This window comes from Archocentrus centrarchus, chromosome 7 (genome assembly GCF_007364275.1).
Source record: "Archocentrus centrarchus isolate MPI-CPG fArcCen1 chromosome 7, fArcCen1, whole genome shotgun sequence".
NCBI classification, from domain to species: domain Eukaryota; kingdom Metazoa; phylum Chordata; class Actinopteri; order Cichliformes; family Cichlidae; genus Archocentrus; species Archocentrus centrarchus.
Window position 1 is genome coordinate 32783529 of NC_044352.1, and position 25792 is coordinate 32809320.

Below are 25792 nucleotides of genomic sequence, written 5' to 3' on the forward strand. Positions count from 1 at the left end.
ACAGTGACTATATTGGATTGGCTGTAACTAGGAATCGGCAAATTTGGACCCTAGGTTATCAGTCCTGTAGTGAACGTGGATCTGCTGAAGAATGTTTTCAGCTCCAGACTGTTTTCAGTTTTAAGGCTGCCTTCAGAGACAAGCACCCCCCTCTGGTCTGTGTGCTCTGACATTTTATTCAAAAGCCCAGTTTCCCGTTTACCATCTGATGTAATCAGAGGGCCTCCGGTCTTGGTGGTTGTGGGCAGTGTTGTGTTATTTTCATGTTTCATATGATTGAAATTGAATTGATAAAGACAGGAGCCGTGCAGTTTAATACACTTTTAGCATATACATAAATGTGTGTGTGTGTGTGTGTGTACTCAACTGAAAAGGCTCTTATTTCCCCTTCTACACACTGTAATGCCAAAAAAGCTTCAGAGCCCTGGCTTACACATTGCTTCTTATCCATAATGGATGGTGGGTGCCATCATTTTGCCCCTGCTCAAGCTCTCCGAAAGCTTTTCCCTCCCGCTTTAATGCCTCCCCCTCCTCCACTTTGTCCACTGGCAGCAATAACTCTGACTCCTCTTCTACAAATCTGAGTAAACTCCTTTCTCCCTCCCTCAGCCCTCTGCTTTCTTAAGTATGGACACTGGTTGAAAACAGGAGTTAGTAAGTCCTGTATCCCACTTACAAAGGACACTGAATAAAAGTTTTGTTTTGAAAGGGTTAAAATTAGTGTACATTTCTGAAATCCTCCTAAATTGAAGTTAAGAATCTCACGTTGAAGAAGCAATTTGATTTTTAGCAATAGAAAAATAATATCTGCAAAAAACTTATAGATTAACCTCCCTTGGTTCCATAAAATATGGAAGCTGCAGTGCCCGTCATTTTGAAAAGAAAGTTCATGTTGTCTGTTAGTGAAACCCCCACACGTGTGGCCCCACTAGAAAGCCCAGGATGTCCTCTTGACAGTACAGTAGGACTCATATAGATGGCATAACTTGAGGTCTCAGACTCATTCCCCCCACAGAGGACAAAATTGAATTGCTGGGTCTTATTGAGGGCATTAACTCCTGATGGCAACAATAACGTTTCTTTCACATAAATATGGCCATGTTGAGTCAAAATTCATGTGACCGATACCGGGCGTGGCTTACAGCGTCAACATTGATTGACGTGGTTAGCACGTCCAGGAAGCCAGAAGTGACATCACTTTCCAGAAGTCCCCTTCAGGTTTGATCGGCTGAGAGGAGCAGCGAAGCAGAGACGGCAAAATAAAGGCATTCGCTGCTATCTGACATTCCGGAGCGTTTGAGCTGATTTTACAACCAAACATTTACAAGGTGAGACTGCGTTTACCAAATTCTTGTAGAAGAGCCTTCCTCGGATTAACTGTTACATCCTGACTTCGTGTACCTTACAAGCTAACGTCGTTACGGCTAGCGCCCTGCGTCCCCGCTGTTTATGTCGGAACAAAGACGGTCTGTTCCTCGGCTCCTCGGCTGGTTTTCTCTTGATTCACGCACCTCACAGTGTGTTCTCATTTCAGATATGTTTTTTGCAGCCTTATAACTGTCTAAATTGTAGCAGCCGTCTTAAAGCAGCTCATTAATTTTTAATGACCGTGCGGTCACGTTAGGTAACGTTCATTTATTGTAACTTAATGACTGTCATATGATTTAGACGCAACTGTACGGCCTCATTATTTGCTTCATTTGGCATGAGTATTAGAAAACCATGGCTATGCCGAATCCGTTATTGTTACTGATCTAACGTCAGTAACATGTTGTCTGTGGGCCAAAGGCAGTTCCTCTGTTGTTATAGCGTTAAAACAACAGCTCACGGTGCTTGTGTTTTTTAAAGGATAACGGGATATTAGCTGCTGTGGTATTAATAAATAGGGCACATTAAAAAGGGTGTAGATCTCTCTCTCTCGCTCTCTCTCTTTTTTTTTTTAACCTTTTCAGCCCCTCTCCCTCCCTCTCTGGTTTTCCCAGCCATGTCAGTAGACCGGAATAAGCTGCCAGGAAGACCGCATTCTTAGATCCAACCAATTCGTTCAGGCTTACTGAAGTTAGCCTGCTCCTTTCTTTCCACTTTCCAGCAAAGCTTTTTGCTTCGCTAGCTCCACACTGTCAGGCTGAATAGAAGTGATGAAAAGTACATTAATTCAGTACTTCAGTTTTGGGGAATTTGGACTCCACTTGAGCGCTTCTGTTTGATCCTGCTTGAGTTATTGTAGTTTTGTCTTTTTCATTTGTTTTTCTTTTCATTTTATTTTACATATAGTTTGGTTAGTTTCCACAGTGACTCTGCACTTTGGTTTTTAATGTTAGAAAGTGCTCGTTTTTAGTTTAGGTTAATTAGTATTGGTATTAGTCTAGTCTTTATTTATAATAAGTAAGGGGGAAGGGGACATATTTGTATAACAAATTCAGACTAGGTATTACAGTAATGTAGACTGTATATAAAGGATGGAGCTACTGTGATACCGCCTGTTATTGTGATGCTGGACCTCATGGGCTGAAGGTGGATGTGACTGAGAAAAAGGGTCAGTCACTCTCAAAGGAAATCCTGCTTTATCCAACTTTTTGATTGTTGATATGATAATTTGCAAAATGAGCAAGACTCAAAACTAGTGATATAGACCATTAACTCACCAGGAAAGTCTTTATTGAGGTCATAGATTAAGTGAGCAGTAAGGTCATTTTCTTATGGACTTCTATGACTAGATGTCTTTGCAGTGTGAGGAATCTCCCCCTGCAGGCGATTAGCAAGAATGCAGGTTTTAGGAACTCCTGATTTGGCTTTGCTTTTCAGACTTGGAGGTTACGTCTGTGTTTTCTATACAGTCTGTGTAAAATACCTATGGCCCTTGACTTACAGTTATGGCCTCTGAGTTTGAACATGTATGAATGCCTCTCAGACTAGTTGGGCTGACAAACTGACAAAGCTAAAAGTAAAGATATTTCCTGCATATTTCTATAAATGTTGGTTTTATATGCACAAAATATTGTTTTGGTTAATCAGAGGTCATTTTAAAAGTTTTACTTCAGTTAACTAAAACATTTTTTAGCACCTGGTTGTAGTTTAGTTTTTTGTTAAAAGTAACGACCTTTGTTCCAGGGCACGTCTTATTCCTGTATAAGTATGGAACAGCTGTATTCAGAAGGGGCAAAAGTATTTTACTTAAGTAGAAGTACAGATGCTTGTGTTAAGAAAATACTCCAGTAAAAGTTGAAGTACCAATTCAACATCTTTACTCAAGTAAAAGTGAAAAAGTACAGGCTCTGAAATGTACTCACAGCACGGTGGCACTGTGCTTGCGTGGGTTTCCTCCGGGTACTCCGGTTTCCTCCCACATTCCAAAGTAAGACATGCACTCACTGGGGTTAGGTTAATTGGCTACCCATAGGTGTGAATGAGAATGTGAGTGTGAAAGGTTGTTTGTCGTTGTTTGCCCTGCGACAGGCTGGAGCCTCTTGCCCTATGACAAGAGGCTCCAGCCCCCCGCGACCCTGAACAGGATGAGCAGAAGCGAATGGATGGAAAATAGCTCATTGAAAAACATTTTTACCCGCTATTTTTGTGTAAAACTAATGGAACTTCATGCTATATTAATATAATAATAAAATAATATTAGTACATGGGAATAAAAACTTTTTTTTAACTTTGCCTCCACACTCCACACTGTCTTTATACTGACAGTATGCAGGTGATATAAAGCCTGAATTCAGTGAATGAATCTAAGCATCATCAGCTTAAATTCAAATTCATCTCTGCTACCCTTTATGTAACCAAACTGACCATGAACACCACATTTGCTGTGCACCAGTTCAACACAGAGCTTTACTGTAAATTAACCACAGTACAGCAAGCTATAACCTGTTTATCCTGCACTAAACTGACGAGTATTTTCAGGAAACCTTTGAATAACACAAAGTTAGTATCCATCATTGTTTTCCAGGAAACTTTACGATATGAAAAACATAACTTCACATCATATAAAGATCCACTATTTGACTAAGAAATGAGGACATTACATGTAAGCTTTAAATTTCCAGTTCATCAAATGTCACAGCCACTGTACCTTTAGCTAGCAGACACACTGTGACACCGCACAAAGAAACTGTGTGTTTGCTGATATTTGTTGAGCTGATAGAAACATTATTTTTAAAATGACCTGCTAAGTAAAAGTCGTTGCTCCCTTTGTGCTTGTTTCTCCTCTGTAGCTTTAGCTACATGTTCCAAGTACCGTGACCACAACTTAAGGACATTCCAGATCATTCCAGTCCACATTAACCTCTGAGTGTAGCGCTATAAATAATGCATAAATTAAGTGTTTTTGCATCTTTCATCTTTGTGTGTGATAAGCCAGCGATGGATACACCAATAGGATCATCTTTTATGTGTTATTGGGCCCTCTTTTTAAGCTCAAATTGATTTAAAGTTTGAAGGCACGCAGTGACCTGAAATAAAAGCTTCCCTCAAATGTGTTAAACCTAAAGAAATGAGCCTGTTCTGAAAATGTAAGGAGTGAAAAGTACAGATATTTGTGTTAAAATGTAGGTAGGAAAAATAAAAAGTTGTCAGCAAAATAAATACACAAGTAAAATAGAGATACCTGAAAATTCTACTTAAGCACTCTTCCCACCTCTGGTTGTAGTTATTGGCTGCTTTGCAAATATTTACTTTAAAGGCACATGATATGGACTTTCTGTGTTGTGTTGGTTTTTCTTGAAATGGTTGCCTAATCACAGCCCTTGAGGTTTCAGATGAATGTCTGAGCTATTTCCCCTCTAACATTCTTTCCCACAGGGTTTCTTTATTTCTAAATTATCTAAAGCAGAAGTTTTGTGAATTGTGACACTTTTGCAGTTCAGGCTGGGGAAATGCTCCTTACAGAAGGGTAACTACTAACAATCTCAGATTATAACTAGCCACAGAGGACCTGCAGAACAAGTGCTTTTACTTTAGCACATTTAACTGATGAATTCAAATTGTCAGTGCTTGCAGTGGAGGGATTTTTGCCATATCGATGCTCTTGTTAGAGTAAAGGCTCTGAATGAAAATATCAGCTGGTCCACTTCATTTAAGCTGCAGATGCAGAAGTGACTCAGGGATTAGATTATGTCATGGCAAAAGTTGGTCAAACTCTCTTTTTTTTTTCCAGGCTTATTCCCTTATACCTCAAGCCTGCAGACATGAAGGAGGAATATAAAGTGAGCAAACAAACAGCTGAAAAGTAAACAGTAGAAGGTACAAAAGTGTGCCTCTGTATCTACTTGCACAATGATGCACTTGTACGTGAGGACTGAGCAGAATAGAATAGAGTAGTGGCTGGAGTAGCTGGGAGAGTGAGATGTTATTGTGGTCAAGTGATTTGCTTGCTTTAGGGACTGAGTTAGTTTTATTCACTGGTATTAAACTCAGTGTCTGACTGTGTGTTCTGCCACAGTATTATGACATACAATTATTATTGTGAAATGCAGTTATTTGGTAACACATAATACAGCTAATGACTTAGCATTTGCCGTGCATTGTTCAGTATCTAAAAATAATTACTGGTACCTAACAATATTTAAAATGTAGGTACAGTACAAGAAGTGAGTAACATCTGGCCTTTGAGTAACATTTGTCAGTTTTAAAGTAAAGGAAACATTATAATGCAAGTATTTTTAGGTATGAAGTAGAATGTAATTTACATTTGAAGTATTTTTAGGTACTGGCAGGTAGCTTTAGGTACTGAAAATGGAACCTTTATTTCAGAAAAATCACTTGGCAAATGTTGGGAAATTACACCATAAGTCATAGGCTGCATTATGAAGTGCTAATGACTTTTTTTTGCCTCAGTATGGTGTATAAATGTTTTTATCTTTGTGATGGGTTCATCAGTGTGATGGAGAGCAAGTCATTTTTTCACTTGACTCTATTTTTTTCACCATTATGTTGTCTTTTTTGCTATGAAGCTTCAGTTTTTCAGTCTGTTTGGAATTTGACCCTTGGTGTCGTTTATCCTCCTCACTGATTTCCTGTTTTTCTTTGAGGAGTAAGTGTCCACATGTCTTGTGATCATGACGCACAGTTAGCTGTCACGGTTTGACAAATGAACTTGTAGAAAAGTAGAAAGTGCTGAAATGGAAAGACAGTCATTTTCATATTTTAAAAATAATTTGCTTTTCTCATATGGCTTACAGATCTGATGTACTGGTATCTGCAGTCATGTGTGATCAGCTCATCTTTATCAACATAATATTTTGTTCTGCTGGACTGATGACTCTGCTGTGGTAATAGTAGAGATGTTCCTGGAAACTTTATTTGCTAGTCGTTTAAACGAGAGAAACAAAAATTAAGCTATTCAACCAGTCTGAAAGACAGAAATCCTCAGAAAACATTTACCGCTGAGCACACTTTAAAAGGGTGAAGTTAGAAATTGACCAAACAAATATTTAGTGTGTACAGGAACTGTATGAAACTAAATCACATTCCTCGTTAAACAAATATTGTTTAAATGTTGCTGAAATGTGCGGCACTTTGTGCCATGTATAACATTTCATACGCAGATTAGTTTGCAGCGTTTACCTAACATTAGCAATGCTAACACAAATAGCTTTGGGTTCTTCCATGCTAGCGTCCGCATCCTGGTGCAGAATATGGTTACATGTTGCTTCGGTTATATTACAGTTTATTCTGACAAAGCTGACATACAGCTGCTCTTTCTGTTTTTTTTTTATTTACATTTTTTACATCTAATGTCAGCAGAATGCTGATTTCCTTCCAAACTTCTGCAGGTTTTTTTTTTTTTTACTGCTCACTTATAACAGCTACTGGTGATAAATTATCAATTAAAGAGAAAGATTATGCACTTTGGAATACAGATGCATGATTCAGTTTTCCTGTGTGCAACCTCGGGCAGAACCACTGCAGGAGGGATGTGGAGGACCAGGAGAAAAATATGATGTGAAACTGATGTAGGGAAAACAAATGGTAAATGGACTAGCTCTTATATAGCGCTTTTCTACTCAGTCAGAGCACTCAAAGCGCTTATACAACACGTTTTACATTTACCCATGCACACCCATTCATACAAGCACTTCCATATTAGCTAAGCTAAGTGCTTTAATTATCTAACATTCACACACATTCATCTGAGAGTAACTTGGGGTTAAGTACCTTGCCCAAGGATACATTGGCATGTAGCCTGGAGTAGCCAGGAATCCTTTCGATCAGTAGGTGACCTGCTCTACCTACTGAGCTACAGCCACCCAGGCTGTACAATCATACAATAGTTTGCTGATGCTGTGGTATTGTGCTTTATGTCACTAAAGTTCAGCTTGAGTTCTTTTTTGGATCAATGATTGTCAAAAAATTGTGCTGTATGTGGAAGCAACTCAGCTGCTGTAGTGGGCCATGGCAGAAAAAATTTAAGAACCATTGCTTTTCAGTAATGTGTGTGTCCCATGTGGTAAGTTGTGGGTGTATGTTTTTTTTCGTTTGTTTGTTTGTTTTTTGGCATTTGGTCAAGTACAATGGTGGGGTTTTCCAGGGTCAGAATGGGCTGTTGCAAGGTGACCATAAATAGTAATTGTGTTCATACAATACAGTTCTTGCTGTGAGTCTGTGTCACTTTAGTACTTTACCTTACTGCCTTTTCCTGTTATTTTTAACCTAAATGGAATGGAAAAACAGTATTGCAGTATCAATATGTTTTAAGGAAGAATAGCTATTACAAATAGCTATGCTTTCTTAAAGTAATTTTTCAAGAAACATTGGGAGGTTCCAATTTCACAAATACAAATTTCATTTTTTTTTTTCTACTTTGTTATGATAGTAAAGTCAAAGCAATGGGCCAAAAATGGAGAATGTGGGTTATATGCAGTAAAGGTCACCACTTATTTTACCAGGTAGTGAAACTGTTGAGAATTAGTTCTGGTTTGAACCCAGGACCCTCTTGTGAGGTGGCAGAGCTAACGACTGTGCTGCCATGCTGCCCGAGCTTTAAATCAGAGGATGCTGTAGTTTATTTTGCACTTTAGACAAGGAACCTTTTTAACACAAAATGTAGACATTGTGTAACCTTCATCAGCATCTTTTTGTGCCAGATCACTAGGCACCAGAGTAAAAGAACATATGAATAATATTATATAACAAAGCAAATGAAAGGGCTGGATCTATTGTAACAGATGCCAGACTCAGACATACTTGTTTGTGACATGTAATCATGTTAGTGCATGTCATAGCCTGTTCTGCTGGACTGTTGACTGACTGCTACCTCTCATTTCCTCTTCCTGTTGCACCCTGCTGTTTGTTTGTGTTCATGATAATGACTTCTGGTCTAATTTTTGTTTATACTAAACCACAGAGGAGTCTTAGTTATATTAATGTAATAATTTATGCTATTACTCCCTGCTTATGCTTTTGTCTATAAGTTTTTCCCTCCACCCATAGGTACTCATGTATTATGTTGTGTGGCAGGCAGCCCATGCTTCACGCAAGATTTAAAGACCTCAGCAGAGACCTTTATAATGAGCACAGTACAGAGAAGCTGAACGAAAGGCTTTTTCTGCGGATGAAGAAAATTAATTTCATCTCGATATACATCAACAATACTCCTTGACATACTCTAAATACTGACTCTTTGCCTGCCTACATTTGAATTATTTGTGAATGTAAGTCTTTGAAACTTGTTTAAAGCTTACGATGTTCTTGTCACAGGAAAAGGAAAAAAATACAAATTAAAACTGAAGCGGCAAATAGTATGAAAACGCAAAACTGTGCCACTGCCAAAACTTTTGGCCATGACTGTACAGCAGGTGGAGCACTGGTTCAGATGCCCCTATGCTGGGCTCACTGAGAACATCTGCTTCCAGCAGCTGTTAATACAATGAAGTCAACAAAATGAGGGACTAACTGGAAAGGCAGGCGATTAATGTGTGATTATTTACTATTATTTTAAGTGTTTGTAAGTATCTGTCTTTTAGTTCGTTATTTTAGAAAGCATGGATGTACCGCCTTTTACACATCCCGTTATCTTCACTCACAGCCGTTTGTGTTGTCTCCACAGCATGTCCCTGTACCCATCACTCGAGGACCTTAAGGTCGACAAGGTCATCAAGGTAAGAGGCGGGTTTGACGTGAATCTATATTAAACCATTTATCTGGAGACAATTAGTGCTCCTGCAGCATGTGATGCTGGCCTCTCCAGAACAAGAGCTGATGCTACGATGGTTCAAATATGGTTCTCATTTTCTCCCTTTGAAAATGAGAAATTTTACTGATGTTGCACAATCTCAATTTGGAAGTTCAGTTTAGTCATCATTGAAGGCAGTTGATTTTAGAGAGACTGTAATTGTCTCCTGTGGTTCTGCAGCTTTCAGGAGTTTGAGATGTGTTGCATTGAGTTTAGGAGTTCATATCCACAGATGAGAAACTGAATGAATGACCTTTTAGGAGGTAGGGACAGTTAATAAAAAGTCTAGCAGCTTTTTGAGTAGAATATAACCTAAAGTCCTCAAGCAGCTTTGGTTTTGACCAGCCTTGGCTTAACCTGTCCTTTGAGCCCCTCCACTTTAATTCAACTTGGCTCTGGAATCACAGAGTGCTCAATAACATTTTCATATCAGCACAGATCCTCATGCCATTGAAGATGTACAGGGCAGTGCAAATGTTTGGGAACCCCTGAATAAAATTTCTGTTTAGAAAAGGTATTAAACTTCTCAACTTTTTTTTAAGGAACATTTCAGTATTATTATATGTTTGCTGTTATTTTAGAACAGAAAAAGGATGGCGCTTTGGCACCCTAAAAGATTTGAATGGTAAGATTAATTTTAGCAAGGTCTCAAGACTGTACTTGGCCTGTTCTCAAGGAAAGGCCAGCTGATGCAAATTTCAAGGCTATATAAATAAATAAAATGTAAGAAATACTCCACAAACCTTTTCCATTGGTTCCTCCAAGCAGCTGCTGAGCACTTTGAAAATGAAAAAAACTGACGCCCATTGCAGGAGGAAGTGTTTTCATGTAGCCTTGTCTTAAGTTCATAATGGAATTAAGAAATGAAAGTTATGGTGGAGGTCAAGTTGAGGTCTGGCAAAGCAGAATAAGTTTCAGAGGGAACCACTTGCAGGATTATTAGAAAGAAAGACGAGGCTGCTTCACTACATAAGACCCTCACAGAGGTCAGGAAGGCTATGGAATGGTGATACCCTGTTCTAAAGTGTATAGCATAAATATGTGGTAGTTTTAAATAAGATCCCATGAATGCCAATGAAGAGTCTTCATTTGCTGAAAAATAACCATAATGGACCTGAGCTGTACAGCCCAACAATACCACATTAAGTCTGAACATTGTAAGAAATCATCTTCCATGCACTGAGTCACTCACAGTCACAGAAATGTTGATCACACACACACACACACACACACACACACACACACACACACACACACACACACACACACACACACACACACACACACACACACACACACACACACAGTTGCCTCTAATTCCGTATTCATAAATCATGGTGTGTCTGATTACTTTTTAGGCTCAGGCCCAGTTCGCCCAGACTACCACCCCCATGCCAGCCATCACTGAGGGAGCCTACCAACCTCAGGCTGCCACTGCTGGGATGCCAGGATCAAGTGAGTCTCACTGTTGCGAGTCTTCAGAAAGCATTGTTTTTAAAATACTGTTGTTGTTTTGCCACCTAAACACATTTCCAGTGCCTTTTGTTTGTCCTTTGGTCTTTCTCTTGTTTCTGTTGTTTGATGTGTGTCTCTGTGTGGGGGCTTGTGTTTCTCCACACATTCTGTGATTTCTCACTTTGTGACTTGTTTCCATTTTGTTGCCCATCTGTTTTTGTTTTTCTGTGTTTTTGTGTGAATGTAAGCCTGAACTGTGCAGTAGCTCAGTCTTAGGTGGAAGCATGGCGAGAGAAGCCACTCCACAAAAGATTAAAAGTGGGCCAAAGAAGGGCCTTTGGAGATTAGAGAACACCACTTATTTTCACTCACTTCTCCCCCTTATCCCATTCTCCCACTCACTCAGTTTCTCCACTCTCTGCTTGGATGCAAAGTCCTGTGGGCTTTTCGGTCTTTTGTTTTTACCTCAGCAGAGCTAGCTATGAGTCACCATGGAGACCAGCTCTGGTAGTTGCGCTGGGACAGGGCATGAAGGGAGAGGAGGAGGAGCTGAAAAGGAGAAAGGGGAGGAGGGGGTGACAAGGGGGCAGTATGATTGACATCAACACTGCCTAGTTAGATATACTAATTCTGTTCCTGAACAATATCACCCCTCTTCTGTCCTTTCAAGGTCGTCTTTTGTCACTGCCATTGAACAAACTGACCAGAAAAAGAGGTCAGTTTGTTCAAAGCAACAAAATAATTTTAATGGAGATTTAACTCTTTCTTATCTTAAAGCATGGGTGAATTCTAGTAAAACAGTAAAATGCTCCTTTGGAATCTCTCTTGATATGAATCCAGGTCCTTGTTTACTGAATTCAAAAGGTTGTTACCCAGATACTTCACCTCAGTAGACTTTGCTTTGCTTTGGAACATTGTAGAAGTAAATAAAATAGGAGAAATCACTCCTAATAAGAGTTTTTTCTACTTGTCAGTGTGGGTACATGTGGAGAAGGCATGCGTGGGAGACGTGAACCAAAGAGATAAAATAAGAGAGCATAGAAAGACACGGAAAACAGAGAGGACAGGCCAACTGTTATGACTAGGCTTTCTCATTTTCTGATATCACAAAACACATTTAGTGATTTTAATTGGAGCCTAGTGTAGGAGTGTACCTTGAATTGGCATATTTTATTTTATGCTTTGTGCTTGATCAACAACTTGTGGGTGCTTCTCTGTCATCTGTGAGTGTGCCTTGGGGGATTTCTGTTTGCATGGGTTGAGTCTATATATGGTTAAATGACATATTTAGATCATGTTGACTTAAGTCTCGACTCCACCTGGTACAGTCACTGTACAGTCATTGTTATGAAACTAAGAATATCCCTGAGTAGTATATTGATAAAAGTATTGACTAAGATCGAAATCATTTAAATGCTCCCTCCTGCTATCCTGTCATACCACATGCCGCCCATCCATTGCTTTGTTTGTTTCATTTCCACTTTTGTCTCCTCAACAGCTGACTCACTGTGATTTCTGTGATTAGTAAACAAGACGTCAGAATCCAATAGCAACCTTCGACGGAGAAGGTTAAAAGAACAAAACAAAAGCATTGCAGTTCTTGGATTTCCCCCCATCAAATGATAGGATCTAACACCACCCCTTTATTTCTGGTCACCTTGCCACCACACAGGCAGTACAGTTTAAAGTTATGATAACTTCCTCATTATAGCTCTAGCTTTTCAGGTAGCTGTGGGTAACATTTCAGCAGTCAGTAAATTACTTTAAGAATTACAGCCCCTCCCCTGAGTTGCTGATTATTTTTCTGTTTATTTACTTATGTATTAATCTACTAATAATTTCAGCTACAGAACAGGTAAACATATTAGTTAATTTCCTGGCAATCCGTTCTGTGCCTGGTTGCATTCGCTGTCAAAGTGCCTAAGACCATTCTCCTGGCAACCGCTAAACCCAGGCTCATCCGTTGGGTTGCAAGATGGAGGAGCGTGATTCGTAACTCCAGAGAACACGTCTAGACTGCTCTAGAGTCCAGTGGCAGCATGCGTCACACCAGTGCATTCAATGCTTTACACTATGCTTGATGATGTAAGTCTTGGATGCAGCAGCACGGCCATGGAAATCCATTCCACGAAGCTCTCTATGCACTGTTCTTGAGCTAATCTAAGGACCACATGAGGTTTGGAGGTCTGTAGCCATTGACTGCAGAACGTTGGCAACCTCTGTGCTAGGGCTGTGTAATTAATCGAATTTTGGTTTTGATTTTGGCTTCAAACAATCTCCAAAACAGTGTAATTTGACAAAAAGTTATTATTATTAAAATGCTTTTTTCACATTACACTCTGTATACTCTTACCCCTGGAGCCTTGAGTCTTTGTGGGCCCCTACAATGTAACCTAAGTGGCCAGCGACGTTACTGGCTGTTATGTTTGTGCAGGTGCATTATGTGTTAATTACCGTTACTTATCAAGCGGGAAATCTACGCCGTAACCTGACCTGCACCTCCCGAGAAATATCAAATAATGCCTGTCATGTCCCCACTTATCATGGAGCATGATTAGCAAGGGACCGTAGGGACACGGCACTACTAATACTTGCTCTGGGTGTGTATTTATATATTCTGCTTCTTATTTTCAATTTAGTATTTATTTTCAAGAGACTGTAGATTTCAAGCTATTCATTGTTCTTGTGATAAATGCAGTGTTTACAAAGGCAGGGAGTGATCATGTTAAATAATCGTGATTTCAATATTGAGCAAAAATAATTGTGATTATGATTTTTTCTGTTATCGAGCAGTCCTACTCTGCGCATTATCTGCCTCAGCATCTGCTGACACCACTCTGTAATTTTATGTGGCCTATCAGTTTGTGCCTGACTTGCTGTCATTCCCAATTGCTTCAACTTTGAAATAATCCCACTGTGGAATATTTAGTGAGGAGATTTCTGGCTGGACTTGTTGCATAGGTGGCATCCTGTCACGGTACCATGCTGAGCATACTGAGCTCCTGAGAGTGAGCCATTCTTTCTTTAATGTTTGTTTGAAGCAGTCTGCATGACTAGGTGCTTGGTTTTACACACCTGTGGCCATGGAAGTGACTGGAACACCTGAATTCAATTATTTGGATGGGTGAATGAATACTTTTGGCAATATAGTGTATTTTCATTTGTTTTTAACCACTTAACTTATACCTGTTAAACGTCCTCTGAATACCTACCATACACATTCTTTCTTTTACTGTTTCCAGTATAAAACTATGCAGACAGGCATGCATGAAAATTTGCATAAAAATTTCTGTGTATATTTTTATACACAGGAATATTGCTATATTTAAATAGGCAAAACAAGAAGATGAAAAAGGCAAACTGACACACAGCAAGCAAACCCTTCCATAGTAGATTATGGAGGACTTGCTGTCATAACAAGGAACTCAATGTCTGGTTTTTTAACACAGGTCGCTCATTGTCAGAGGTCTTGAGTGGAGAGCTTATTGTAGCTCAGACAGTGGCGTTGTAGTGATGGATGATATGAATAAAATATAAAGTGCTGGAAAGAGGCTAAACAAACTACAAACAACGTTCATACACCTGTGACTGCAGGAGGGAGATTAAAGCCTGTGTTCACCTTTAATTTTAGGGGAAGGAGTACAGTAAGTACTTCTATAAGCATGTTTACTTTTTGTATTTTAATGTTTATGTAACCTAAAGGCAATAATAATAAAAATATTAAAATATATTCGTATAGCACTTATCAAAACCAGCGCTACACAAAGTGTGATGTTCTATAACACAAAGTATTATAGAACAACACACTGCACACTACAATTATTTGGACAGGAAAAATTTTTTAGAAGAATATCAAAAACCAAAAAATGAAGCTTCAAGGATAAATTACTGCTGTTTCAGCTTTGTGTCTGTAAGACTGTTGTGCAATGTCCAGAATAAATTACAGTGAGATTCTCTGCCAAGAATACAATAACCTGAAAAGTGTAAAAGAAAAATTATAAGAAGGTCTGCCGATAAATCTTTATACACGATTTACATAAAGATACTGACAAAGTGAGTTGGAGTTCTTCAGACAGGGCATTTTCAGCTGAGGAGCCCTGACAGCAAAGTATGAAGTGGGAGCAGTTAGCAGGTTCCTGCCTGAGAACCCCAGGTTGCACACTGGTTAGTATTGCTGCCACAGACTCTACTAATTGATTTCTGATTGATCCCTGTGATTGCAATAATCTGACAGGAAATTAAAGCACAAATGGTTTAGAATTTCACTAAAAATATCTTCCCTGGTGCTTTGGTCTTGTTTATGTGTTTCTCAAAAATGAGGTAAGTATTAAATAACCCAACCAGGTTACTGACCATTGAACTGATTGAATCTCTAAAGGAACAATGAGGACTGGATGCTAGGATACAGTTTTTCAGAAGCAGTGACAAGTACCTTCATATTATCTAGTCTAGTTTAATCATAGAACATTACCTAATTTTTTGAATATTATTTAGACAGTTTGTACATTGGAAAGATTGTAGTGTTGTTGGTCTTCACTGAAGGATTAGAGCTGTGTGTCATCAGCATAGTAGTGGATTGAGATGTTCTGTCTCCATATATTGTGGTTAAGTGGCTATTTTTCCCCCCTGCTACAACCACCTCAACCTTCTTCCATGTGCTCTGCCCGCCTCCAACCGCTCCCTTAACTTCAGTTCTGTCTTGACCTCCTTTTTCACCCACTCACCCCCCCTCTCTGTCCTGCCTGTTCTCCCAGGCCTGTACCCGAATCTGGAGGAGCTGGGAGACTACATGGGACTGGCCCTCAACAGCGATGAGGTCCAGAAGAATTTGGCCTTGATGCCTGTTGCTGACAATGTAAGCATTGTGGCTGTGTGTGTGTGTGTGTGTGTGTGTGTGGGAGACTTATTTCTAGCTTCATCCTACCCGATCATGTATGGATTTATGTGTGGAGTGATATATATATTTTGTTTAAACTGTTAAAAAACATAAAAGCAAAAGAAGTTTTAATTCATTTGATTAAAATTTCAAAATGAATCTCACTTTAAGCCAGTGATGTTTAAAGATTCTAAACCTGCTTTTATTGGACAGAGGAGTCATCGGAGCACAAAAGTACTGTGTTCCTGGAGCTCCACATTACTAAATGACTCATTGCAGGCCTGGAGCACTGTGTGGGAGGGTGTGAGCTCCTCATTCCCCTCCAACACAGTGCGTGCGTGTGTGTGTGTGTGTGTGCGTGTGTGTGTGTGTGTGTGTGTGTCTCTGGATCCTGGTGCACTCAGTCTTGTCACCTGGCATTTAACCATCTGTGTTCTCTGCCATTTGCTGCTACTCTGCACCTCCGCTGTTATTTTTCTGCTTTTTAAAAAAAATAATTTCAAAGCATATTAATGATAGAAGTTTTCAAAAGAAAAGCCTAAAGCATCTCATACACTGGTGGAGGAGGAGATGAAACTGAATCCTCACATATTTCTATGTGATGCAGCATTCCTTTTTATCTTGAGCTGAATATTAATATAGCTTTCCTCTTTAATCCTTTCTCCCTCATCCCTGCTTGTTCTTTCTGAACCCACTTCTTTTAACTTTCTCACTTTCCTTACTGTTTGCCCTCACCAGCAAGTGGCACTGCCCTCAAGCTCAGGTGTTGGAGGGATGGTGCGGCCGGTGACCGGAGCAGACATCGGTATCAGGAGGGCAGAAATCCGCCCAGGGCTGCGGGAGGTCATCCTCTGCAAGGACCAGGACAAGAAGGTCGGACTCCGGCTCAGGGCCGTCGACAATGTGAGTCAACGGCAAATGCCAGCCCTTTGCCACGCACCTACTCACTTTCACATGAATGTTTCAGCACAGGCTGACAGTCGTTAACACCCCTTTGACACCACACCAGCGACCGAGGAAATCCACACAACTTCTTGTGTTCTTAAGCACAGGATCACAGTTCTGATGTGGGTCAGACTCTGCGTGGACCATCTTTTCTTCCAGCATATTGATCACTAGTGGTTTTATCAACTGTTTTAGCTACTTAAACGAGAGCAGAGCCCATTCAGGGAAAGTGTAAACCAGAATTTTTTTTGTAGCTACAATTTGCAAATGTCCCCTAAATGTGTCACATTCAGGCTCTCATAAATGCTGCTTTGAATAGAGGAAGGCTGTAAGGACACACTCGGTGAATGCATGTCTGTGTATTAAAATGTGGCTGCTCCAAAGGCCAGACGAGTTGCAGTGTTCCATCCAGACATGAATGGGAATTTGTAGAATTCTCTCTAGGATTTGGTTTGGCACTTGATGATTGTTAAACTTAGGAGTAAGAGGCTTATCAATAGATTAATGCTAATGAATGTCCTCACAAAGAAACACTCGTATGTGAATGTGTTGAGTAGGCAGCAGTAACTCTAGATCAGAGGTCTTCAACCTTTACTATCAAAAAAAAAAAAAAAAAAACGTTTTTAAGCAATCTTTGACCCAAAGAAATCTGTATGGAGCTGCAAAACATATGCCTAAAGCTTATTTTAGAGTACTGCGTTTGTGTCCATTGCGTAGGTATTTGCCTACACAGAGAGGGATGCAAACTATACAAACATGCGTGCATGCCTTCCTCCAAAAACTCTCCAATGCTCAATGTGAATGACGCTGTGGGTGGGTCAAATGCTGATTGGTTGAAAAGAGGGCTACACAGGAAAGGGTGCGACATCGGAATTAACTACGAACTTGAAAAGTTTGTTTGTAACCTTTGACCTTTGGGTTGACGTCAGCTCTTTGTACTTCGCTCTGCTCTGCGGCTGGATTACGCTGGAAAGATATTTTAATCTAGTCCCTTTTCCTGCTGCTTTTCTAATGTCTCTGAAAACAGTGCTACATGTAGGCTCAACACAAAAGCATGAGAAGGCCATTATAATGAAGGTGACGTAGCCTATTAAATATAAATTAACCTATCAACATTACTAGTAGGTGAAAATAAGTTAATTTTAAATATTAACTTGATAAAATAATATTTAAATGAATAATTACTGTGATTAGTAACCATGTAATTACTCTGCAGTGGGCTGTTTTTGATTTTATTTTAAGTAATACTTTATTTGTCTCCAAATCAGAACAATTCGGAAATCAAATTAAAGATTTACTATAAGAAATTGTCCACGTATTTCTTAAGGACATGACTTTGAATGTTTTTGTTTTTTCCTCCACTTGTCCAGTTTCCTCAAATTATTTAAGGACACACTACACACCATCATATATACCACATTTTCACTTAACAGCTCTTTGGGAATCAACTTGTTGATACAAAAATACAATTTTTATGCCTGTCAAACTGTTACCGTTGGTATTTTTTTACATAGATTAAAAATGTTTGGAATAGGTCATGTGGTACAAACAGGTATTCTGTTTTTTTTTGGGGGCTTAAGTGCCTGTGTTAGGGTAAGTGAAGCTGGATAGGCAAAAAGTATCCTCAGTGTGTTGAGCTTGCTTCATAGTACAGCTGAAACGATTTAAACTGATAGCAGGGTAGGCTTCTCTCAGAGAACATTATGAGGCTTATCAAGTTTTTTTAGGTCAGGTTGAAGGGCGGTGTTCACACATAACTGCAGAAATGAATGGAAACTAATTATAAAAAGTTCAAAGGAACACAGTATTTTTCTCTGCCCAAGCAAAATGAAGACGTGAACACGTCAGTGAATAACACAAAGATGACGGTATCAGTCATCTGTCCTGAGCTGCATTTGCTAGACTTTGTGGAACTGTCATATGATGCTTTTGTTGTCATGAGAACACTGGTGGCTGGTGCTTTGTGTCTGTTGCGTCAGACTGTTGTGCTAATCTCTTTTAATCTGGAGTCAACAGTCCTTTTTTGTATTATAGGTTTGCATTTCTTTTTTAAGGTCTAGTTAAACATTAACTGAGTAAATGTGGCTGTGCTGGCTGATATCATGTGAGTAGTTGACTTCTGAACACAGCATTTACTTGAGCTGATAAAGCTCATAAAGCCTCTGTTGAAACCACCTGCTTGTGATGATGTTCCATTATTAAGACAGAAGCATTTTTATTGGTATGACTGTGATGTCATGACATTGGCAATATTTGGGGTAGCTAACAGAAGTCAGCAGCAAAAAAAAACATATTTGGGGGGGGGGATTAGTAAGTAAGAATTTTACCAACAGAAAAAGAAAAAAAAAAAAACAGATGGAGGGCTCGGGTAGACTCTGAATGTTTTATCTGTTTCCTCTTTCTCTCAGGGAATGTTTGTCCAGCTGGTGCAGGCTAACTCTCCTGCTGCCCTGGCTGGGCTGCGCTTTGGGGACCAGGTCTTGCAGATCAACGGGCAGAACTGTGCTGGGTGGAGTGCGGACAAGGCCCACAAGGCTCTGAAGGCAGCGTCCGAGACCCGCATTGAGCTGGTGGTCAGAGATAGGTGAGGAGACTCTTAGTGCACAGCAGTGCTTTGTGAAACCTTTTATCAGGACTTGCTGCATCACTGTTTGACAGAATGAACTCTGAACATGCAGCTGCCCACGTACAGCTGGGCTTACTCATTTTTCTGCTCTTTGTTCTGCGTGATGCCAAATACACATATCTTAATATTGTCGTCATGACACACAGCTATAAACAGTGTAAAACATGGATGTGAGCTGGGCAAATGGAGCCGAAAGGTCCTTAAACCTGCATTCTATCTTAATGCCACCAGATGGCGATACCTGTGGGAAAAACAGTTTCCTGCTGAGTTTGAGGGCTCAGTCACTCATTTTGGTTCATATTGAAAGTTAGTCATACCATGTTTCGAAATGGAAGAATATCTGAGGAATGAAGTCACGTGCTTGTTGCCCAATGACTTGTAAGTCACAAGTTTGTAAGCCAATCAGCCTGCGGTTTCACGGTCGCACCTGCCCCTCCCCGTCACATCCAGTTTTTTGTACCGAAGGTGTTGATGGCGGAAACGCTTTCAAGCTTCAGAACGGGACTTCGAAACCAAAGGGTCATGTCACCATAGCTACATCCACGTTTTATACGGTCTATGGACCCAGCTCTGGCACCACCTGGTGTTTATGAGGCGCAGCCAGTCTGAAGAAAGCTAAAATGATGCTTCCATACAAAGGATGAACTGAGTTGCTTCACTAAAGCCCGCTATAAGAACAATAATAATTAAATTTAACTGTGAATTTGGAATAATAATAATATGCAGGTGGAAATGAGAGGAATCGGTCCATCTTAAGCTAACCTCCACTGTGTGCAGTTCTCACAGGACATATACTGTGAAAATGAATTCTGAAGAGCCTTTCATTACATTATTTTAATGTAGTGAAAGGCAGGCTGCACTCTTTTAGTGCAGCGTAGCCAGGTGGCCTGCACTAATATAGTGAAATACAGTATATACAGTATCATAGTAGGAGGAGATTTTACCATTCAGTCTGTACCTGCATGCAGGATGCTGAATACAAGGTTATTACTGTTAACTAAAAGTAGACCAAATGAAGAAACTTTGCAGTTAACTGAAATAAAGGAGGATAAAGTAAGAAAACAAACATGAACTAATACTGTGCATTTACAACAGTGATCAAACTAAATTGGTTAATATGACAATATTCAGAGAGCTATCATATCAGTTAGATAAGCTTTTCATAAAATAGTTTGTCTGCTCATCCAATTTTTACTTTCAGCAATGTGTCTTTTTATTTGGTGACACGCATTCCTGAGACTTCAGTCTCAGGAACAATCCACTCCTTAGCTTAGTTTCAAAGGAAAAGTCGAGCTTATTGGCCTTGGTGTCAAAAACAAAAAGAGCAACAGGCCGGGACTCAAACCTGGTCGCCTGCTCCACCACTGAGCCACCCTGGCGCCTGGTGTCAAAAACTTTATTATTGGCCATAACTGGTGAACGATGTGACCTAGAATGTTCAAATTCACACCACAGATGTGTCCACTAAAAAAATCTGAGTTTGAATCTCAGCGACCATGACCTAAAGGTAAAGGTCAGAGGTCAAGTTTTCAGAAAATCTTGTCAATGTGATCTCACCTAAGATGTTCAAATTCACAGCATAGGTGCATATTGTTTATGCTATACTCAGTATTAGAAGAGCCATAAATCTGTCATGCACTTTGACAAAGCTATCTCCTCCCTGGTTACAAATCCAAAACAGCCGTGCGGTGTCGGCACCCGCTCAGTGCATTTCTCTGTGATCCTCCAAACTATAATGACTATGATGCACATTAAAAACAGAACAGATACACAAAGGATGAATGGGTTTGTTTTCCAGTGTAGACCTCATCTTTATACCTGACTAAGGAACTCGGTCACCATTTGTGTATGGCACCAAAGCTCTATTGTTGCCTTGCCTTTAATACAGAAGTGTAACATTCAAATTTTTTTATCTAGGCTTCACTAACAACACTAACAGGATGTAAGTGTTGAAGGAGCTATCAACCTGTGAGCAGATTTCCAATGTAAAATCTTAAAATATTTAAGCTGCTGGGGTTTTGTTGCAGTGTGATAGCATCTGTGGAGCTGAAATGTTTGGCTCCCTCTGCTGACTGTTTCACACATTTCCGCTCTCTTATTAATTTATTTTTTCCAGTGTTATGAAATTATTTTCTGAGTCACAGTTGTATAATGACAGGCTGCCTTATAGCTAAGGCTTTGTAAGGCTTTCTGCTGATGGATTGCTGATGTTTCCTTTGTACATCTCTAGGCCATTTCAGCGCACCGTCACCATGCACAAAGACAGCTCAGGCCACGTGGGCTTTATCTACAAGAATGGAAAGATCACCTCACTGGTCAAAGATGGCTCTGCCGCCCGCAATGGCCTGCTGACTGAACATTACATCTGTGAAATTAACGGACAGAATATTATCGGACTCAAGGTGAGACTCTCACTCCTGCACATATCAGGCGGTTTATCTTATAGCTTGGTAGTATATTTGGGTGTTTGTAAGATAAAATGAAGTTCAGTGCAGAGAATTAAATGGACTAAAAATGAGAATCAATTCAGAACATTTGTAATTCTTATAAGATGTTTGGTGACTGATTTAAAGATTGCACCAGGATGGCTGCTCCCATAATAGCAGAAAATAATGAAACACAGGGTCGCCCAGCCGTTTTAAGTAAGTGCAGCACTCACCAGCTCCAAGCCTGTGAAGTGCTTAGTACATATTGAGTAGTTTGCTTTCAGTGCAGTATTTGCTCCAGTAGGTGTGTAGTTTCTGTGTACCCCGTGATGCAGGTTTGAAATATGTGGTTTGAGGTTTGTTTTGTTAGCTCGCACCTCTGCAGTGCTCATTACTATAGAAGCATTGTTTTTAAAGATTTATGGCTTTCTGCACACATCAGCCTTTCATTGAGCCACGATTCATTGTGTGAGAATAGGTTGAAGTACAAAATAATCACCTCCATAATAACTAAAAGATCACTGCAGGTTGGTCATGTTGATGTTTAAAAAATGATGGGAAAAATAAAGAGAAGCTGTAGAAAAAATGTGAACAAAAGCCTGAAAAATCCATACAGCATAAAAGATGGATGTAGTATCCAGGTCTGAAGAATGAAGCCAAATAGACCTCAGCTCCTGTGATCTGTCTGTGACTGCAGCAACACTTCAGTGATTAGTTAATGATTTCAGTCTGTGGTTTAAAGTCTTGATGAAAACTGCATGATGATCATTTTACGAATTAGGATCATCATGTGATTGACGTACTGCTAGTTCATGAGCACTCAGTGTCCCGCTGCAGCGTCCTCAGTCATACCTGCCCCCCACTCCAGACAGTGATGACAAACCTACTCAGATTAAGGCTTCACAGCAACACTTCATAAATTAGTGGTGGAAACTGTTGGCACAGTTTGAGTTATCCTATAATGTCAAACTAAGGCTTAGTTAGACTTTAGTGACCAGACTTTATTACATGTTATGTTTACATAAGAAATATTTTTCAAGGTTGAAATCACTACAACAGTTTGATCGACCTTGAAGACAGCTGGAAGAACACAAATGCAATGAGCATGTGTCATCACAGGGAGAGCCTACACCATAGAATCCTCACACCCACACTGGCTAGCAAACAGTGGGTGAGGTAAACGTATCTCGGCTTTGAAATGCAAATTGAAGCACCAACCAATGGGAGAAATTAGAGAGTGACCTACACAACTGTATGCCCATCAGCAGCCAGCTGTCAGTTACAGTTTGTGTGATGAACAAATTGCCTTATGTGGTGATGGAGCTTCAGCCTTAGTTAATCTAATGAGTAGCCTAGCTTACCAGCCCCTGACTCTGATGGGCCGAATATATGTAAAGATTCATGGCATAACTAACTTGGTTTTTAAAAAGTCAAATGACAGTGACTAATAAAAAGTCCACATGTACTGTTTGTATATCTGGTACCTGTTTGGCTCAGTCTTCAAACCCCCTTTTCCTCAGCAAGTGTTTGTGTAGTTGCTTCCCTCAGCGTTTGTAGTGCTGTGATTCAGAGCAGGCTACCACTGTAATAACATTTGAGTGTGAACTCATTATGCACAGGTCCAGGATGGATGCTTCAGCAATGCTGGTGAGGAAGTAAATGATTCTGAGAATGTAGCACCTTCTAAAGCGAGCTCTTAAACACAGTAATACAGAGTTAGGCTTTGTCTCCTCCATTCTCAGTGTTGGAGTTTTGTTTCTGAGAATACATCAAAACATTGGAGAAAGTGAGTGTACTTCTTATGCACTAGTTCACATTTCACTCTGCTTGTGTGGGAATTCCAGGACTCTCAGATCAAGGACATTCTGACCACCTCTCCAACCACCATGACCATCACCATCATGCCCAAGTTCATCTACGAGCACATGATTAAGAGGTAGGCCTGCAGCAGAGACATTTTAGTTCCATATAGTACCAGTCATTAACATCCAGTCTCAAATCATATCTGTATCTGTGTGGAATAATGCTGAGCCCTCAGAGTCACCTAAGTCAACTCTTCTTTAACCCAGCTGGGTACTTATCATGTTTAGATGACTCCAGATTGTTTGTCTGTGATTGGCCAGCAAATCCTTATTTTTCACCGGCAGTAGCTTATGAACCTTTGAGCCGACTGGGAAGTTTTAAAAACAGGGATGGGTACCAAAAGGTGGTATCAAATGGGCCGACCAGAGGTCAGATGAACTCCCAACATTATCAGTACTGCTTCAGTACTGAAGAAATTAAGAAAACAGAGTCATTAATTCTATATAAAAGTCACCTTTCACAATTTATCTGACTGACTGCCTTACTAATTAAGCCATTTATCTATGATGCATCTTTGCTGCTCCCTGTCCAGATGAGAGCTCTGTCTTGGTACCCACATACGCAGAATTAAAATGAGTTAAATGCTCACACATGGTTCCACTTTGCTGGAGTTGAGACAGACAGAGCTCATTGCCTCAAGTGCAAAAGGGATGTTCTTTAGAGAGTAGTTGAATAGTTCCCAGTGAACATCTTACAGCAGTTCTGTTTGAAATGCCCATCTCCAGAGATCAGGACTAAATGGGAGTCGTGCAGTGGTTTGCTGACCCGCTGAGTTGACAGGCTGTGTTCTTGTGTTCCAGGATGTCCTCTGGCCTCATGCGGTCAGCCATGGATCACTCTGTCCCAGAGGTGTGAGGACTTGGAAGCTGACTAGAAGCTGTCAGGATGTCTACATTGCAGATTCTCTCTCTCTGTTTTCCTTACTCATATGTGTCCCTCTCTCTGTTTCTGTCTTCATACCAAACCGCCTCCTATATCACAATCATCAACTCCGCCCTTGCTCATGTGTAACATAATCTTAAGATGCCTTTATTCTATTCTTTACCTTTTCTACATTTCCCTCACCTGACATTAGTATGTTTTATATGTTAACCTAGTAGTCTGATATGTTTTTTATTTGAGATTAAGGACAGTAATTATGTTCTATAGCCTGCACACTATCATGAGTCCAGAGCTTCCTGCTCTGTGTGGAGATGAATCATTGACAGTTTCATAATGCTGTAAAAGCTGATGGACAGCCATCAGAGTCCATCCACGCAGATATACAGCTGCGCTCCCGATCCCTGCACTTGACCCCTAATGTGTAAATAATCTTGAGCTGAATTAACACCTGCACACTCTTATGAAGAGGTGTGTTGTGGATTCCAGTGTACAGTCATTTTTACGTGGCCGGTAAAAGTGATGGTGAATGATTAGTGTTCATTTTTTTCTTTCGACATTAAAGAGTTCCCAGATTTTACCTCCCAGGTCTGAGTAGCACTTTCCACCTTTTCCAAGAGATGGCGACATATCATTGTAACACATTTCCAGCCTCTGACATTAAGTTTACAGATACTGTGTGTGCACATTCTGGGGGAAAGTGTAGGGAAAGGGTGCAGCAGTACATGTTCATTAACCTATGCAGCTGGGACTGTTCAAAAACACTCTGTAAGAGCTAAAGACATGAGTAAGAAGATCCCAGCGCACCACAGGCTGCAGGAGCCCCGTGCGGCTCTGTGCTTCAAAGAATCTAGGAAACAGTCTGTGTTTGTTTGGAGGGGTCGGCACCAGGCGGACCCACTAAGTGCACTTTCCATTAACCTTATAAGAGGTCCTCGATCCTCTGTCCATTTCAAGTTCAACCTTTCTATTTTCTCATAATTATTGTCTTTGTGATGCCTCATGTTAGTGAGAGAAAACTTAAAGCTTAAATTTGATGCTGAAAATCAACCATTCAAATGAAAAGCATTTAAAATCCGGTGAACCCGCCGTCCTCTGCTGTGTTCTCCGAGGCCGTCCCTGTAAAATTCCTTCCTTGGCTGATGGGCACAGCAAGACTCAGCAGAGCTCACAGTTGTGAATTTCTACTTGTTATATAAAATGTTTTCCTTTTAATGCTGTTCACGTTCAGATGCATGTGTTATTTTAATTTTCTAGGTATGCAATCTGATTAAAAAAACAAAACACAAAAAAAAACAAAACGCTGTCATACTGTAAAAAAAAAATGCTAGAAAAATCTAAAAATTTATATACGAATGTAACCATGATAATGTTGTAAAACAAATAAAGTCTTTCTGCTCACGTTTGTGTTCAGACTCGAGTCATTTCTGATATTCCTCCTAATCAGACGGTGTGGAAATAAACACAAAGACAGTACAGAGGTTTCCTCCATGCTCTTTAATTAATATAGGGGCTTTTGCTCTTTCTTTATACATTGTGGTGGGAGA

The 25792-nt window shown here is 40.1% G+C and overlaps 1 protein-coding gene across 1 annotated transcript; it reads left to right on the forward strand.

The window, feature by feature from the left end:
* Positions 1–1178: 1178 nt before the first annotated feature.
* On the forward strand, positions 1179–25570 carry sdcbp2 (syndecan binding protein (syntenin) 2). Its single transcript, XM_030733168.1, has 9 exons — positions 1179–1328; positions 9050–9101; positions 10534–10630; positions 15385–15485; positions 16245–16409; positions 18860–19035; positions 21308–21479; positions 23348–23439; positions 24167–25570. The coding sequence occupies exons 2-9, from the start codon at positions 9051–9053 to the stop codon at positions 24219–24221; spliced, it is 909 nt and encodes a 302-aa protein (XP_030589028.1). The 5' UTR covers positions 1179–1328; position 9050; the 3' UTR covers positions 24222–25570.
* Positions 25571–25792: the final 222 nt, after the last annotated feature.

Excerpts from the sequence above, each read along its gene's own strand:
- sdcbp2 (XM_030733168.1), top strand. The coding sequence starts at position 9,051 with ATGTCCCTGTACCCATCACTCGAGGACCTTAAGGTCGACAAGGTCATC. Across the intron at positions 19,036-21,307 it reads GAGCTGGTGGTCAGAGATAG|GCCATTTCAGCGCACCGTCA; the intron begins GTGAGGAGACTC and ends GTACATCTCTAG. Across the intron at positions 23,440-24,166 it reads TACGAGCACATGATTAAGAG|GATGTCCTCTGGCCTCATGC; the intron begins GTAGGCCTGCAG and ends CTTGTGTTCCAG.